At 38.8% G+C, this 18,583-nt stretch overlaps 1 protein-coding gene across 1 annotated transcript in view; it reads right to left on the reverse strand.

The window, feature by feature from the left end:
• The window catches only part of nr3c1 (nuclear receptor subfamily 3, group C, member 1 (glucocorticoid receptor)), a 34,793-nt gene that overhangs the window by 3,918 nt on the left and 12,292 nt on the right, over nt 1-18,583 (reverse strand). The window contains exons 3-8 of the mRNA XM_051649227.1: nt 5,088-5,254; nt 3,255-3,371; nt 2,836-3,120; nt 699-843; nt 426-556; nt 23-180 (exon numbers count right to left, since the gene is read on the reverse strand). Of these exons, the coding sequence (XP_051505187.1) occupies nt 23-180; nt 426-556; nt 699-843; nt 2,836-3,120; nt 3,255-3,371; nt 5,088-5,254 (1,003 nt within the window). The remainder of the gene's footprint in view (nt 1-22; nt 181-425; nt 557-698; nt 844-2,835; nt 3,121-3,254; nt 3,372-5,087; nt 5,255-18,583) is intronic.

Below are 18,583 nucleotides of genomic sequence, written 5' to 3' on the forward strand. Positions count from 1 at the left end.
TATTTTGGACAGAATTTATTACATCATGCATGGAGTCCAGTAGCTTAGTTAGCTGATAGAATCTTTGCCAGTTCTGGCTGGAGTTCTCCTCTCTCTTCACAATGGCCTTGCCCAATTCTTTAATGTAGGACATTCGTAGCTCATCAAACACTGACTGGCTCTTCAAACCATCCTTTGGCACTGAAAAACCACATAAAAAAAGCACATAAAAAGGTTCTGTCATCCTTCCCTGTAAAACGTTGTTCCCCTGAAACTATTATATTGCTTTGTGACTAAGCTCATTTGACACAATTATCGCTCCAAGAATACACAAACTGAATCTGACTGATTGAGGCCATTCATCTGGATTCTTGTCAAACTGACATTGTATATAGAATTATTTTGCCAATAACTTACAGGCATCAGTGGCTTCTAAAGGAGCTCACCTGTGCTCAGCAGCAGAAGGACTTTCATGCACAGGTACTCCTCATTTGAAACTTGCAGCCTGACAAACTCACTGGAGATCTTCAGCATCTGTTCACACTGATCAGTCATGTACGGCAGCTTCATCCTCTCTCTGTAGACACATACAGAGCTTCTTCACTCATGTGTGAACCATTTACTTGGTTTCATTTATTATTTGGAGTTATGTGGGAAGTCAAATTGCCAAAAGTGAAGAGGGTTGGTAAAGCTGATGGACTGTTAAATGAGATACATACTGATTAATCACCAGGTCTGGAGCAAAACACAACACATTTCCATTACACTGCTGGTATGATCTCCAGCCTAAACCAAAAGACATGAGAAACAGCCAGGAGCACTGCAGGAGGGTCATCTGATCATCCAGGTGAAGGTTTCTGAAGCCTAAAAGTGAAGAGTAAAACAGAGGTTTTCTTTTAGCATGTTCTGTTGCAAAACACTTTCTGTGCTGACAGTAACATCATCTAAAAAAAAAAAAAAAAAAAAAAAAAAGGACAATTTGGGTAATTTCACTAATTATTTTGTCTTATGGAATATACAGTGGCAAGAAAAAGTATGTGAACCCTTTGGAATTACCTGCATTTATGTATAAATATGTCTTAACATCTGGTTTGATATTCATCTAAGTTACAATAATGAACAAACACAACCTGTTTTAACTATTAACACACAAATTGTTGTATTGCTCTTGTACATATTGAAAACATCATTCAAACCTTCACAGTGGAGGTTGGAAAAAGTATGTGAACCCCTAGGCTAATGACGTCAACAAAAGCTAATTAGAGTCAGGAGTTGGCAAACCTGGCATTCACTTAATGAAACGAGATTGGAGGTGTGGGTTAGAGCTACTTTGACTTATAAAAAACACTCAAACATTCTGAGTTTGCTATTCACAAGAAGCATCTGCTGACGTGGACCTTGCCTCACAAAAAAAGTGATCTCAGAAGACCTATGATCAAGAATTGTTGCTTCGCATATGGCTGGAAAGTGTTACAAAGTTATCTTGAAGAGCTTAGATGTTCATCTGTCCACAGTTAGACAAACTGTCTATAAATGGAGACGATTTAGTACTGTGGCTACTCTCTCTAGAAGTGGCCGTCCAACCAAGATGACTCAAAGGGCACACCGCAGAATGCTCAATGAGGTAAAAAGAACCCTAGAGTGACCGCTGAAGACTTGAAGGAGTCATTGTAACTGGTTAACATCTCTGTTCATGAGTCTGCTATACGATAAACATTGAACAGGCATGGTGTCCATGGCAGGACACCGCAAAGGAAGCCGCTACTTTCCAACTAAAACATTGCTGTGCGCCTTAAGTTTGCCAAAGACCACCTTGACACTCCACAACGCTGCAGGGAAAATGTTTTGTGGACTGATGAAACTAAGGTTAAATTGTTTGGGAAGAAAACACAGCACTACGTATGGTGTAAAAAGGGCACCTCATACCAACATGAAAACATCATCCCAACAGTGAGGTGCAGTGGTGGGAGCATCATGATTTGGGGCTGCTTTGGGGCCTGGACCACTTGCCATCATCGAGGGAAAAATGAATTCCCAAGTTTATCAAGATATACTACTACAGGATAATGTCAGGGTGGCTGTGCGCCAGCTGAAGCTCAGTAGAAGTTGGGTGATGCAGCAGGACTATGACCCAAAACATAGAAGTAAATCCACTACAGAATGGCTTAATAAAAAAAAAAAAAAAAAAAATTCATCTTTTGGAGTGGCCCAGTCAGAGCCAAGACCATAACCCAATAGAGATGCCGTGGAATGACCTCAAGAGAGCCATTCACACCAGACATCATACGAATATGGCAGAGCTGAAGCAGTTCTGTAAGGAAGAATGGTCCAAAATTTCTTCTGAACCTTGGGCAGGTCTAATCCGCAACTACCGGAAACGCTTGGTTGAGGTTATTGCTGCCAAAGGAAGATCGACCAGTTATTAAATCCAAGGGTTCACTTACTTTGTCCACAGCACTGTGAATGTTTATGAAAGATTATAACTGTTTGTGTTGCTAGCTTGTGTTTGTCTATACTTATGACTTTGATGAAGATGAGATCACATTTTATGACCAATTAATGCAGAAATCAGCTAATTCCAAAGGTCTCACATACTTTGTCTTGCCACTGTACTTAAATATCTGTTATGCAGCTTCTGCAGGGCAGTACTAAATAATAATAAAATTCTCTATTTTAATTTTAATGCCAAACCTCAGATTCTGCAACTTTACATGTTTTGACTATTAATTCTTAGTGTATCTCCAGAAGAGATAGTATCAAATATCTAAACCTGACCTGCTAGCACACTAGAGAGCCACATCTCACTTGAAAACACAGCCCTTCAGAGCACCCTTGTTTAGAAATTCCATGTTGTACCTGGCAGAGCTTTGGCCCATTTGACAGCGGAGATGACTTGCCGGCCACCCAGTCTGTTCAGAGTGGTCATAAGGCGGGTGGAAGTGTCAGGTAGGGTGCTGTCATATCCTGCGTAGATGGTGTCTGGCTCGATGGCCTTCAGTAGAGACAACATGGTAGGCACTAGCTGAGGCATGGGTTTGGGCACCAGTGCCCGGGCTTCGGGCAGTGGAGGGAGTTTATGCTCAGGAACCGTTTCCTGATAAACTACCTTGCTAAGCTGACGGCCTTTCTTGGTCTTACGGGCTACAAGTGGATAAGGAAAGTTTAATAAAGTTTATAAATTCATACCTTGATTTGATTTGACATTTAGAGATTGGACTGACTTTTAGGGACACACTGGTATAATTACATAATAACTGCAAAATTTCTCAACTTACCCTCCAGGTTCATGCCTGCCATGAGACATTTGCGGAAACGACAAGCAGGGCAGTTCTTCCGGCGGATTTTGTCAATGATGCAATCGTTCCTTCCAGCACACAGATAATTGTGTTGCCCTATGAGAGTTAAGTTTAGTGTGAATTAGACAGTATGTCTCAGGAGTCCATCATCATGTACTGCTCCATAGATGCTGTCAAACACTGTCCTAAAAACCTGATTTTATTTGATTTATTTTTTTAAATATTTTTTACTATTTAGATTTTATTATAGAAATTATAGCATTTTATATAGCATATATGCTACATTTTTGCCAAGTGTATAAAGTCAACATTAAACTATATTCACAACCAATTTGCTCCTGTTAAGTGATGTATTTCTGGGTAAAACCCATTTTTTAGGAGGATTTTTGACACCTGAACATGGAAGCTGAAGGTCAAGTTCACCCTTAAGAGCATCTCGACATATTCCAAAGGTAATGCTTCTTTTTCAAATCTATTGTCATTTGCTAGTATTGCCGTAAATTTTTTTACCTAAACAGTAAACAACATAAACTTACAATAACTACTGCCAAGATTTCAAGAGGGCTGCATTACCTACAACAGTAGCAGAAAACACTTTGACAATTGGTTATTTCCAGCCTAAGGGCGTCAGCCGAAAATGAAACTTGTTTCAGAGTTATTACAATTTGATGAACACTTATAAATAGAAACATTTCTTTCTTTGGAATAATGTGCATGGATGATTTATGCACAATAAGACCAGGAACATGCATTACGAAAGTAAATCATTTCAGGTACTGCAGAGATCTCTTTTTCCTTGCGTGTATGTCCGTTTGATAAGGTCAATTCTGACACTCAAAGCTCAAAGTTAAACCGCAGCAGTGGCTTATGGTGTACTCCAGCTCCTAAATTACCACAATGCTTATTTTCATTCACTATGGGAGGCATTTAAAAATATACGCTAGCTATTTTAAAATCATATTCAAGCTATTTGTCTGCATTAGAGTAATATTGCAGGGATACATTTCAACACCCACAGTAAAAAAGGCGTTTTCACAAACGAATGACTCATAGTATGAGTCGCAGGAAAAGAGACATGCAATAAGAAGTCAGATCAAGCAAGAAGCATCCTGTCCCTAAATTCTAAAGAATCAGGTAAAGAAGGGCAGAGAATATTATATCTAGTCAGGCACAAACAGATATTTTAGTTAGATTTCTACAAGCTTTTTAAAGGCATATGATGCAAAACAACACAGAATTTAAATGTAAAGATCTTTGCTGAAAAACCACTTAAATTCAAGTTGTTTCTCACCAAAACTGTAGGATGAATCCCAGTTGCCTCCACGTCCGAGACCATCAACTCGCGCATCTTATCACGTGGCTTGTTGAGCGCATTGCCACGGAGACACAGCACGTGTGGAGGCTTCACGCCATCCACAGCGGCATCTGCGCTCAACTCACCACACGCCCCACTGAAAACGAACCACATTATAGAGACCACGAGGAGGTTACCCCATGTGACTCTACCCTCCCTAGTAACCAGGCCAATTTGGCTGCTTAGGAGACCCGGCTGGAGTCACTCAGCATGCCCTGGGATTCTAACTAGCGAACTCCAGGAGTGGTAGCCAGTGTATTTTACCACTGAGCTACCCAGGCCCCCTGTCTTCAGAAGACTTGAAAAAAATGAAACACGAGCTGCATGGACTACTTTTATGAAACTTTTGAGTGAAAAGATGGTGGGTGATCTGAAAGTAAGTCATACAGGTTTGGAAGGACATGAGAGGGAGTAAATGATTACAGAGTTTTCATTTTGGTGTGCTAAGTCTTCTTCACCTTCAACTGCTCTCTTAAAGAAGACCTTGCAGCTTCCACAGGTGAGGACTCCATAATGGCAGCCTGAAGCTTCATCGGAGCACACCAAACAGATCTTGTGTGTGGCGGTGCCAGACTTTCCTACAGTTGAGGGTGTGGCAGTATGATTTTCAGGTCTCACTGCAAGACTGAAACACACAAAACGGATACATGAAAACACATAAACATATTTCCTTTTACTTGAGTTGTTCAGAGTCCAGTAGTTCAAACTAATCCACAAAAGCTGCGAGGCAAGTTCTCATTTCATTTTCGATGGAATCCATCTATCTTTATCACAGTATTTATGCTCCTACGCCAATGATTACGAAACAAAATAGAGTATGTCAGATTAGCCACCAGGTGGCGACTGCTGCATGCAACTTGTGTATTAAGCAATGGTCCACCTCCACACTGGCTTCAAGAAGCTACATTTGCAACGCCTACTCAAGCATTCAGGGTGAGAGAAAGAGTGAGAGAAAGGGCCTTTACAGTGTAATAAAAGCAATGGCTTGCATGCAAAGCCATCAAGTGAAGCAGAGCAAAAAGGAGGAAAGAGAAGTTGCATATCCTCTTTAGACATCACAAATCTGTTCAACTCCAATAACAGATAAGATCTACTTTAACAACTTTCATTCAGTAGCTGGCAGTGTAACTTAATACACTGTGCAGTGCAGCTGCACGTTTTTGAGCCTGTTTGTCAGTTTAACTAGACAATTAAAATATGTAGAAAACTACACTGGCTACAATTTCATGGACACAACTGTGAGTCTAGCTTGTATGTGAAAAATCTGGCTTTCGACAATGCTTTCAGAACTGGCCTGAACTAAAGATGGTGAATAAGAAATAATATACACAGAACAAAGCATATAGAACAATATACAGTACTGGATTTGGCAAAGCCAATTAACTGCAGAGAGCTCTTCTGACTGCATCAGCAAGCTTAAAAGAGAAATTGACAAATGTAGGGCTCACTGACTTACAGTACATAATATTCAAAGTACTGGGCTTTTCACACTTGTTAACTCGGTAAATCTTAACCCTGGGTTAACATAATTCTGGGTCATCTTGTCATATGTTTCACACTGTTCATACTTTACCTTGGGGTAGTAATGAATCCTGGGTAGTCACTTTTCAAGATTTCAATCTGTACATGTGAAAACCCCGGGTACTCACCCTCATGTGGTTCCAAATACGTATGACACAATAGGGGATGTACGGCTGTATGTTAGATTCAGTCATCATTCACTTTCATTGCATCTTTTTTTCCATACAATGAAACTGAATGGTGAGTGGGGCTGTCACTAATATTTCTCAAATTGTAAAAGAACTAGTTTACTCAACTTTAGCTTATTTTTTTTACTATTCTTACTAGTTTTAATTAAGTTACCATTACCCTCTAAACCCTAAAGTTTTTAATTAAAAACATTTTAGTAGTCCTAATTAAACATTACTTGAAATGTCCCATTTTGGAATCATAACTCAAATATATATGTTCTTTAAAATTTGGCTTTGAGTACTACTAACTCAAAATGATCAAGTACAATATTGCAGCTGTGTAGAATACCCATAAACCTTTGTGCTAGACTTAAATATGTATGTTTTGTCAAAACAAGTGTTCTTATGTAAAAAAAAAAAAAAAAAAAGATATTTAAAAAAGTATGTAGTTTTAATTCTTATGACTATTGTTGTTTTATTAGCTCGTTGATAGTTGCGATATGTGCTAAGTCACAATAGGGTTATGATTAGCATTACCTCAGGTGAACTTGGAGCTGTTAAATTTAAGCCATTCTTCTTTCTCAATTGTACTTTATAAAAGTGCAAATTTATGTGCACTAAGAAGTACTGAGGAGAATCCAATGTGCAATATGGCTAACCGAGATTCCAGTCATAATTTCCATTATAAAGATGTTCTATAACTCAATTTAAATAAAAACAATGATACTTTAATCACAGATAAGTTTACTTGTAACTAGTTGTTACTTAAAAAATTAAGTTCAGTTTTCTTGAGCCAAATAAGTAAGTTTACTTTAAAAAAGCATGCAAACCAATTGCCTTAAAAAGCCAAGGTCTGCTAATTTGATTTTACAGTGTAACATCTCCTTTTGTGTTCAACAACAGAAAAAGTAATACAGGTTTTAAACAGCATTAGGGTGTGTAAATTATAAAAGAATATTCATTTTTAAGTGAACTATTCTTTTAACCTGGGTTAAAATAAAGACGCTGACCCAGGTAACGTGAAAAGCTCATATGACAACTTCATTCCTACTAGGCTACTTGTTGTGACTGGAATGTACTTCATTGCCTTTTAAAAAGAACATACTTCTTTTATCATCACATAAACAGGAGCTAGTGTTATAAAGAGCTATAATCTAAGCGACTTGTGCATACATGCTTGCCGTTAAATTTAATCACATATAGTTTCAAGGTCAATGTTCTCTAACACTTAAAAAATAAATCATATTTTTGCTAGCATTCATTATTGTTTGTTCAATAGGTGACATTAAAAGCTGTGTCAAGTATAACACATTACATGATGCATCTGTATATTGTCATACACACACACACACACATACACACACACACACACAAAACAAGCTGACCGAGTGATAACCTGAGCATTGTGAACAGAATGCCAAATAATGGGAGGGTTCAGGGTTATTGTTATGAAGGTGGAGATACATTAGATTGCTGCAGGAAAAACATTTTATTAAATAGAATACAACAACCTGAACTTGTGATGGGGGAAAAAATGAGTTAGGCAGGAAAACAACTAGGTGATACCTGTGACTAAAATCCTACTCTCTTGGTTTGCTTTTTACCTGCAGTATTAATAGACCGCAATTGAAGACCACAAAAATTATCATTCAGTTACCACCACCCTGCTACCTTCTGACCACAGCAAAAGAGCCCTCCAAACACCACACAGAGGGCTGGAAAACTCACATTCAATCTGTTATAGGGGCAACATTTTCTCTGTGACACTTTGGATTAGCATATTTGCTTTAATAAGTTCATTATACGTTAAATGGCCCAAATGACATTTTGCAACAGTCAAGGAGTCATAATCAACAGTTTATTTGACAGAAATGCCTCATTCTTATCCTAAAAAGCTCATTCTTGAGCCTCCCAGGATCGGACTGAGTGCAAAAGCAGCTATAAAAAAGGGAAATGGCTCTTACCCTGAGGAGAAACACATGAAAACAGAAAGAGGAAGTAAAGCATGCCACCGTTGCTTTTCACAAGCTTTTTAAAGCCTTGAATATATTTTGAGAACTGCCTTTGTGAATCAAGCTACCCAAAGATTTTGCATTTTAAAACAATAATTCTAAAAAATTAAATTATCAAGGTGCAATAATTGTTCCATGAATATTTTTTCTTCCCCTTTTTGCACAGATGACTCATCAAGTTTGGAAAAAAAAATATAATGTAGGTCACACTGCAACCAGTCCATCCACATTGGACCATTCCAACCATTCCATCCTTACAAATCCATAAAATTAAGTTTTTAAGTACTACTAACTCAAACGATCAAGTACAGAACTGAGGTTGTGCGGTATACCCATAAGATTTCATTTAAGCATGCTTGTATAGTCAAAAGGAACTTTATTAGGCATTTCATTAATTGTTATTATAAATTCATAGAAATTCTAGCTATTTTTAGTATTATTGTGATGTTGTTTTACTGTAATAAGTTGTTTTGTGTAAAGTCACCATCAGGGTGATTAGTGTTCCCTTTGGTGAGTTTGGATCCTGTTCAATCCATGTACTTTTTCCTTGTGCATGTGAATATGCGTAGCTTTATCTGCACTTCTTTGGGGAATCATTTGTTTAATGACTGACCTCAGTCATTATTATGTTTTCAGTCAATTAAATTAAGTAGAAATAACAATATTAAAGTTAATTTGAAACAATGTGCTATTAGTTGTTAAATCTTATTCATGTGACATACCTTTTTAAGTTAATAAAGTTGAATGAGGGGGCCTGGGTAGCTCAGTGGTAAAAAAAACCGCTGGCTACCAACCCTGGAGTTCGCTAGTTCGAATCCCAGGGCGTGCTGAGTGACTCCAGCCAGGTCTCCTAAGCAACCAAATTGGCCCAGTTGCTAGGGAGGGCAGAGTCACATGGGGTAACCTCCTCATGGTCGCTATAATGTGGTTCATTCTCGGTGGGGCGCGTGGTGAGTTGAGCGCAGATGCCGCGGTGGATGGCATGAAGCCTCCACATGCGCTATGTCTCCATGGCAGCGCGCTCAACAAGCCACGTGATAAGATGCGCGGGTTGATGGTCTCAGATACGGAGGCAACTGGGATTCGTCCTCCGCCACCCAGATTGAGGTGAATCACTACGCGACCACGAGGACTTAAAAGCGCACTGGGAATTGGGCATTCCAAATTGGGTGAAAAAGAAACAACATTTTTTTTTTTTTAAATAAAGTTGAATGAACCGAAACATTTGTGTATATCTAACAAAGGTTTTCTAGTTATGCTGACATAAAATGTACATAAGTTGAATTTACTTAAAAAGCATGATGCAAAAATTCTACATATACAGTACATGTTAAGTAAATTTTGAAAATAAAATAATTTGTGATATATTATTTAATAAAACCAGAAGCCCTCTTGCATGACATCATATCCTAATCCGTTGCATTGTATGAAATTTTTTTGTGTGCTCAAAGCATTGTGTGACCACCCTTAAAGGGATAGTTCACCCAAAAATGAAAATTCTCTAATTATTTACTCGCCCTCATGCCATCCCAGATGTGTACAACTTTCTTTCTTCTCCTGGACACAAAGACTTTTAGAAGAATATTTCAGCTCTGTAGGTCCTCACAAGGCAAGTGAATGGGTACCAAAATGTTGAAGCTCCAAACGGCAGCATAAAAAAAATAAAATCCATAAGCCTCCAGTGATCCATATTTTCATAAGCAATATGATTGATGTGGGTGAGAAACAGATCAATATTTAAGTAATTTTTTTCTATCAATCTCCACTTTCACATTCTTCTTTTGTTTTTGGTGATTTGCATTCTTTGTGCATATCGCCACCTACTGGGCAGGGAGGATAATTTATAGTAAAAAATGACTTGATCTGTTTCACACCCACACCTATCATATCGAGTCGTATGGATTACTTTCATGCTGCCTTTATGTCCTTTTGGAGCTTCAAAATTTTGGTACCAATTCACTTGCATTGTGAGGACCTACAGAGCTGAAATATTCTTCTAAAAATCTTTCATCTGTGTCAAGCAGAAAAAAGAAAGTCATACACATGATGGCATGAGGGTGAGTAAATGATGAGAGAATTTTCATTTTTGGGTAAACTATCCCTTTAAGGATTCCTAATGGCATGCAGTCCAGGACTTTGCGTGCTTTCAGTGTAGCCAACTGGTGCTTTCACACTGGCAGTTTAGTTTGAAACAGAGCACAGTTCGCATGAAAAATTGGTAATGTCATGCGGACCGGGGAGCGCACTGCGGTACCGAACCCGAGACTACCTGTAGGAGGTGGTCTGAGTTTGGTTGCAATGGAACTGTAGAGCGATTCGCGTGAATGTGAAAGCAACTCAGACTCGGGTGCGCACTCGTTCAGGAAGTAACCTGCGCATGTGTTTTAGCCGATGACGACATTGTTAGTCGTCATCGACACTAATCAACATTATACTGTATACTAATCAACATTATACATTATACTGTATGTATTATAACATTATACGACACCAATCAACACTATAAATACTGTCTGTCTGACTATCTATCTATCTATACACCTTATAAATACTATATATAAATACCATTACAGGTTATAATTATAGGGTATAATAGGAGATGACAGTGGCGATAACTTCACCTTGGACACGAGCGTAAGCGTGCAGTGTAAACAAAGATGCAAATGAATTCCTTGCAATCAGCCGTCTCCTCAAAAAACGCTGTTTGCGAGCAGCAGCAAGCCGCCTTCCCCTGGACATCTGATGAGTTACACCATGAAGCGCACATATACGCAGTTGACGTTCACTCTGCTGTGCATAATGGCACCAAAATAACAAAAAAAAAAAAAAGTATGATGAGTCGCGTTGTGTTCTCCATGCATGTTTGTGATGACGTAAAATGAACGCAAATGGACCGGGGGTTCGATAGAATCAAGTGAGTGTGAAACCAGACCAACGCTGCAGGGGACACCAGGAACAATCGCACTCGGAATCGGACCGCAGCAAACGTGCCTAGTGTGATAGCACCTACCATTCTAGTTTTGTCATGTCGCGCCACTGGCTTGCAGTGTAAACACAGTGTAAGCTCTGATCAGCCCAGCTGTGATGCAGAAGGGAAAGTAGGTCAACCCAATGGCACTCAAGAGTTTCAGGCTGCCTGCTCTTTGTGCCCAAAAGCACTTATAGCACAGAGGTGATTTACATCCATTATCCACTTCTGCTGACTGTCAAGATTTCTGCTCTACAGGAACTGAACTGAGACAGTGAGAGAGTAAGCAAGAGAGAGAACCAAAATAAGAGAGAGAGACTGCCCTCTTTAATGACTGTAGTCATACTCCGATGATGTCATCACAGGATTATCGCATCACATATTGCATTTTTCCTCCATATCGTGCAGACCTATTGACCAAAGTTGAAGAAATCAACACTCCATTTGGCCGTTAACCTTTTTAGGAACTGCAGCATAATACATGCTTAAATTATATTGTAATAATGATATGCTGATGATCGCTGACGATGTAAGAGACGTGAAAAAATAATATAAACCATCAACTACGAACATCTCTTCTTATGACTTTCACCTCAGTGGAAAACTTACCTGCACAAGTTTATCTAGAATGGATAAACGATTTTCCAGAACTCCATGTGGCGGCACATACGTAGAAAATACCCCCCCCCCCCAAAAAAATGGAACAAAATCACGACATGTCTATTATTACGAGTTCAAAATGCATTGGATTGATGTGTTTTGTGACAGGTGCAGTTTCACATAGAGACGGAGACTGGCTCATATAATACGAGTTTCACAAATATACAGTAGGCTACATAAACAGCTAAATACAAACATGTATTCTAACAAATTTTGTCAAAAGGGGGGTCAAATGTCTAAGACTTTGAAACTCCCTGGTTTATGCCATTGCCTATTAACTGCATGCATCTGTCCAATTACGCTAAAAGGACCTCTTTGTTTGCATTGTAGTAATAAAAAGCTGCTTTCTTCAGGTTCAGAGCAGTTCAAATTAGAGCACAAATGTAGATTTCAGGGTAGTGTTGTCAAAAGTACTGGTACTTTGGTACCTAGTCAGTACTAAAATAAAAAAGATGTAACAATACCAGTGATTCTACAGTACCGGTAGTACCAAGCATCGACTCAATCCGGTACCCGTACACTGCCTTACTGACAAACGACTGCTTTCAAATGCTAACACGCTTATTTGAGCATGTGCTCTGTTGCTCCTTTTACACTGAAGTGCACAACTAATCAAACTGAAATCATGATATGTCCTAGTATGATTATTAAACCACAAAATGCTGCAATCTTAGTCTCTATGAGCTGCATGAGCTTTAATGAATGTGTGAAACAGCCCACTCACACACTGGAAACTCCACAGACTATGAGAATCATTCGCGTTGTATGAGAGATGACAGAGCAGAGCACTAATCCACTCTAAAGCGTTATTTTTTTATATAAGTTATATAATTAAATCACAGCATTTGCACTTTAATGATCACAATGGGCCATGTAGCGGACTGTTTATCCGGATAACTTAAACTTCCATAAAAAATAGAAGAAAAAAAAACACGTCAAAATAAAAGCACGATTCATAATAAAAGCTAAACGCCTGATATTGAAGAAATTGCAACAGAAATATATTATAACTGTATAGTAAAATAATTATTAATGAATTAATGGGTTACTGGGCGTTAATAATAAATGTATCATCATAAGCGTCATCCTCCATTTGCCTGAGTGGAGACAGAGAGTATACGCCAGGAGATTACCTCCAGTGTTGGACTTACTGCTTCAAATTGAAAACTGAGGCAATCTTTAGTGGTAAGACAAGTTATTTAACATGTGTTGTCAATATTGTCTATTGAAAGTCAAAACGTTTTAGTTACGAAGCATTTATTCGTAGGAGTAACGCTAGTTATTTGACGTGACCGTTGGCGTTCATTGGACAGGCAGCTAGCCTCTATTTTTAAGCAAATTTCTGTGAAACTTGCTAAATAAACATTAGCTAGCAATACTGTTTACATTTTTAGCTAAATATCAATAACTTTTCAATAATTTTTGGCCAATTTTGTTGCTTGTGAAAGTCAAATCTTTTTAGTTACGAAGCATTTATTTGTAGGAGTAGCGCTAGCTGGTTTATTTCTGGAAAAATTGACGTAGCCGTCATCGGCGAGCCTCTTTTTATATCAACCTTTTTTTGGCAGTTTGTGTGAAACTTGCTAAATAAACATCAGCTAGCAATACAATGTACATTTTTAACTAAATATCAATAACTTTTTTTGCCAATTTTGTCGCTTGTGAAAAATCCACCTGAAGTAATGTGAGGCAGAGAGCAGACGCTGTTCAGACCTGCCTGGAAACTGGCCTGCTAGTTAGATAAGTTATCTAGCTTGTTGATTTTCCCATGTAATAAAAAAAATGGTAGATATCTTTCTATAATTTAGCAGATAGCCTTACCCATTCATCACACAGACATGATTTTAGATTGTGTGTAGCTTCCTGTTCACAAGGGAGGTGTGAGAGGGCTGTCTGCATTTGGACATTCTAGTTAGTCTGCAATCAGTGTATGGATTTGTGAAGAACACACTACTGGCTACCAATTGTTGTACTTTTTTTCTGTTGTAGAGATGGATAGAGACTATGGCTCCCTGCTCAGCACCCTCAAGAGGAGGAGGGAGCTGACTGCTGATGAGCTTAGGTTCACAGCAGAGGAGGACATGGCTCATGAGGGCATGAGCACACAGGAGGAAGATCTGCTGGACCAGGAACTACTGCAGGAAGACCCGGACTATGAGGAGATGGAACCTGATCCCCAGCCAAGACCATCAGCTGGGTATGTATGAATGTGTATATATTCTTTGTTTCTATTTCTCATATGACTGATACTCACATTAACACTAACACTGTTACTCTTATTATTTTGGGTATGGCTAGCCATTCTCGCACGGGTCCCAAGTCAGCTAGAAAGCGTAAACGCTTCCCTGACTCTGTTTCTTATCCCTCGTACTCTGACATCGATTCACAGGCACCAAAACCTCTCCCATTTAAGCCTAGCCATCCATTCGGTATTGACTTAGGTAGCATGCGTCAGATTGTGCGGTCAACCTCCAATATGTTGCGAGAAATTGACTTTTTCATGCTGTTGTTTACTCAGGCTGTAGTTGCTGAGATATGCAGCTTTACAAAACGTCAGGGGTGGGAGCTCGTCCTAAACTGTCCATCATATTCCAGCTACCAAAGAGCTTGGATGGAGGTGACCCCCGATGAATTGTAAAAATTTTTGGGTTGCTCATTTACATGGGGTTTTCAATTCTCCCTGATTCCCATCGTCATTTGGGAACCAAGTCACTTCAGGGCTCGTGGGCGAGGGGATTTATGTAGCGTGACCGCTACAAGGCTCTTTTAGCAGCTCTACATTTTGTAGACCCTACCACAGAGGATAAGCAGGATCACCTTAGGAAGTTGCGTTATCTTATGGACCACCTCAAACAAAAATGCCAGCAGCTCTTTCAGCCTAGCCAAAATCTCGCAAAAGATGAACGTATGGTCAAGTCTAAAGCTCAGTCAGGATTTAAACAATACGTGAATGGCAAGCCCACTCGGTGGGGTTTTAAATTATGGGTAATTGCAACATCAGACTCGAGGATTACTCTCGACTTTAATGTTTACACAGGTAGTCATGATGGGCGTGTCACTGACTTGGCAACCAAAGTAGCTGAATCGTTACTGCAGCCTTTCAAAGACCGGGGCCACAATGTTTGGTTTGACAACTTTTACACGTCCCCAGCTCTCATGGTTAAGTTGTTAGAAATGGGAACTAATGCCTGTGGGACATGCAGGGTGAATCGTAAACTGTTTCCTGCAGAATTTAAAGACATCAAAAGATGGAAACGCAAGACAGCTCATGGGAATATGAGGTGGTGTAGGATTGAGGGGAATATACTTGTAATTCAGTGGAAGGACACGCGTGCAGTTACATGCCTCTCCAATTTCCACAATGCGAATGGCTCAACCGAAATTACTAGGTTTGTAAAAAATGATGGCGACTGGACAAAAGAAGTAGCCCTCCAGCCCACTGTCATCAGCGATTATAACAAAAACATGGGCGGTGTTGATAGGTCAAAACTCAGAAGTGGTGGAAGACTCTTTTTTTCCACTTCACAGACATTGCCGTCGTCAATAGTTTCATATTGTTTAAGGAATGGCAACACATTCGTGCGGCACCAGGGGATAAGCGTAGACCGGTGAAATTAACCCAGATTGATTTCAGAGAAAACCTGTCTCGTCAGCTGGGAGGTATCGATATTCACGCAAGTTTCCCTTTGCATACACTAAAGCCTGTAGTCACTCCTTCGTTATCACTCCACATAGCCCATGTCCCTAAATTTGAAGAGTACTCTAAGAGATGTTGGCTATGCTATCAGAAAAGTAGGACTGAAAATAAAACTGAAGTAGCTTGTTGTGCGCCGGAATGTAATGGCAAAAGACTTTGCTTGGTTCGCGATAGGAACTGTTTTCAGTCTTGGAACTCTGAGCGGAGTGTGACCAGTTTCGTGAAGAGGCCTAGGCTGGGCTGTGTTTACTGGTGTTGTTGTCCTCCCCCTCCCCTCTTTTCTCCCTCTCTTCTCTCCACAGGTATTGCAGTTGTTGAGTATTTATGAATTTATATATATTCTGTTCCTGCACTCTTTATTAAAAATGTATTTACTGTAGATAGTTCGAAAGTTTGAATTTGTATGTTTTGCTGTGTAATTCGTGTGTAATTCTAATGTTCAAATTAAATAAAGTGTGTGTTTTATTGAACACATAAAATTTATATTTCAGTGTTTGTGTCCTTCAATTTCAGATGCAATCTCAATTTATCATTACAGGTGCTCAAAAGGAGTATTTGATGAGTGGTCATGTGAAATGTATCTTAACATTCTAAATGTTTGTTTTATTCCGTTTTCCCACTAATCACTAAAATAGTCATAACTTTTAAACAATAGATTATATTTCTAATCTGTCTGCTATTCTACACTGCCCACAAAATTATGTATATTTCATACACTCTAAGTTTCCCTCTAGCTTGTAATTAAAATGGTTGAAAATGCAGTTGTCTGATGAAGTATGGTGGCCGGAGAAGATTTTTGTAAAAATTGATGTGTGAAATCTTACTGATAAAGGTTGATTAGCCTTAAATAATCATACATATATTTATATCATTTGAAAGCCCTAGTTCTTCTTTTCAATATGGTATATACAGTTCAGGTGTGTGATGTTATATGAATACGAATGTAATATGGATATGAATATCATATTCTGGCACAGAATGGAATTTTGGGAATTTTGGGCTCAGGCTTTATAGGGTTAAACTTTAAAACATGGAATACAATTTTTTTAAAAAGGAACAAAGGATTTGTGAAAAAAAAAAAAAACAGATTTCAGTAGGGACCTGCTTAAAAATGCATATCTTTTAATTTATTTTTTACATTGAAATGTAACTTTAGGCTAAAGGAGTGTGTTTATTAGCACATTTTTCTGTGGTATCGAAATTGGTATCGGGAACTGTGAAATTTCACTGGTATCGGTACCGACTACTGAAATTTTGGTACCGTGACAACACTATTTCTGGGTATAACTACTCCTTTTAATGACCAGAAAAGTCCTAATTATTACCAGTTTGTACAGTGTTTCACGAACACTGTGGCAGTATCCATACATTTCTCAGACAGGCTCTTGGAGCTATTTTTATTTATTTATTTCTTTCAGAAAACTATATTTTCACTAATCCAAAGGTCCTCATTGTGATACTGGTTTTGCAGAGTTAAAAATACTCAGTGGGTGTGTGCTGGAAGGAGTAAAGGAGAGACAGACAAGGAAGAGAAAGATAAAACAAGCTACTTATTCGCAGCTGCTTGAAAGCACCGTCCATCTTGAGGCTGAGAATGATTTCAGTAAAGCTTTCAGGTTGAATGTCTGAGTCAGAGTCAGTATAAATCAGAGGGTTTGGCTCAATTAAAACCCTCATTCATGACGGAGAGACAGCCACACTGAAGAAAAGACTAAACAAAAACCAAAAGGGGTGTGGACTGATTCCATGTAGCGTGCGAAACCAAGTGCCACCACTGACCTGAGGCCAACCGTGTTTGCTGCATAGTGTGCAGAAGAGAGAGCGAGAGAGAGAGAGAGAGAGAATGAGAGAGAGGGAGGATGAGAAACAGCTCTCTCTTAAGCTGGCTACAAGCACTAAATGTCACACAGGTTGGAGCGCAATCGCAAACAAACCCTACTCCCACTCAGAACCTGTATACCACAAAGGCCTGATAATTGAGCCCACATGTAAATTGAAGATGAAACCTCTCTTCTGTTTCACCATCTGTTCCTGCTCTCTGTGACTAAACCACTAACTGACTGTTTTTCTACCCAGAACCACCAGCTATTCAGCATTAGTATTATTGTTTAGTTTTTCATAACACTATTTTGTGGCCCAGAGGCTAGGGTATTCTTTATTTTTTTCATGTGCACTTAGCTAGGGCTGGGCGATATGGCAAAAAACAAAATCTCAAAATCTTAAGGACTATTCACGGTTCAGTTTTTCAACTTTCAAATGTACTCAACTCAAAAATTTGAAATGATTCAAATAACATGTTCTTTATTAGAATGCAAGGCAACATGGTTAGAGAAATCAAAGTTCTTTTCATTATATGCGTGCAAGAAAAATGAAACTGAAATGAAAAAAAATTAAAAACAAATACACCACACAGGAAATTGTCAACATAGTGCAAATGTAAAATCAATTAAAATCTAATTAAAAATTTTTTTTTATGTATTATCATAAACCGCTAACGATAGAGTCCAGGGCATGGGGCGCACTCTAACGGTACACGCTGAGCAGCGTAGCAATATTAAATTATTTATCATTACAATTCAACTCGCAAAGTTTGTCAAAATGATCGCTGGCCAAATATTGGCTAAAGATGCTGTATGCTTGAAACGTGTCACAGAACAAAGAAATAATTAGCAGTTTATCTGAATCATCATGATAAAAGCAGCAGCGGTGGATGTTTGATTCTCCCATTTATAGTCTTTCAACATTCCATAATCATGTAACTAATGCTTTTTAATGGGTATTTAAAGAAAAGAAAGGATATCGTTCATCAACATGTGCAGAACGCCGAGGCCAGTTATGGTCTAAAGCTGATATATAAGTGCATGTTGGATGAAGTTGAGCTACAATCAGTGTACAAATGTACTGGAAATATTACAGGTGTCTTTTA

This window comes from Myxocyprinus asiaticus, chromosome 22 (assembly GCF_019703515.2).
Source record: "Myxocyprinus asiaticus isolate MX2 ecotype Aquarium Trade chromosome 22, UBuf_Myxa_2, whole genome shotgun sequence".
Lineage (NCBI taxonomy): Eukaryota > Metazoa > Chordata > Actinopteri > Cypriniformes > Catostomidae > Myxocyprinus > Myxocyprinus asiaticus.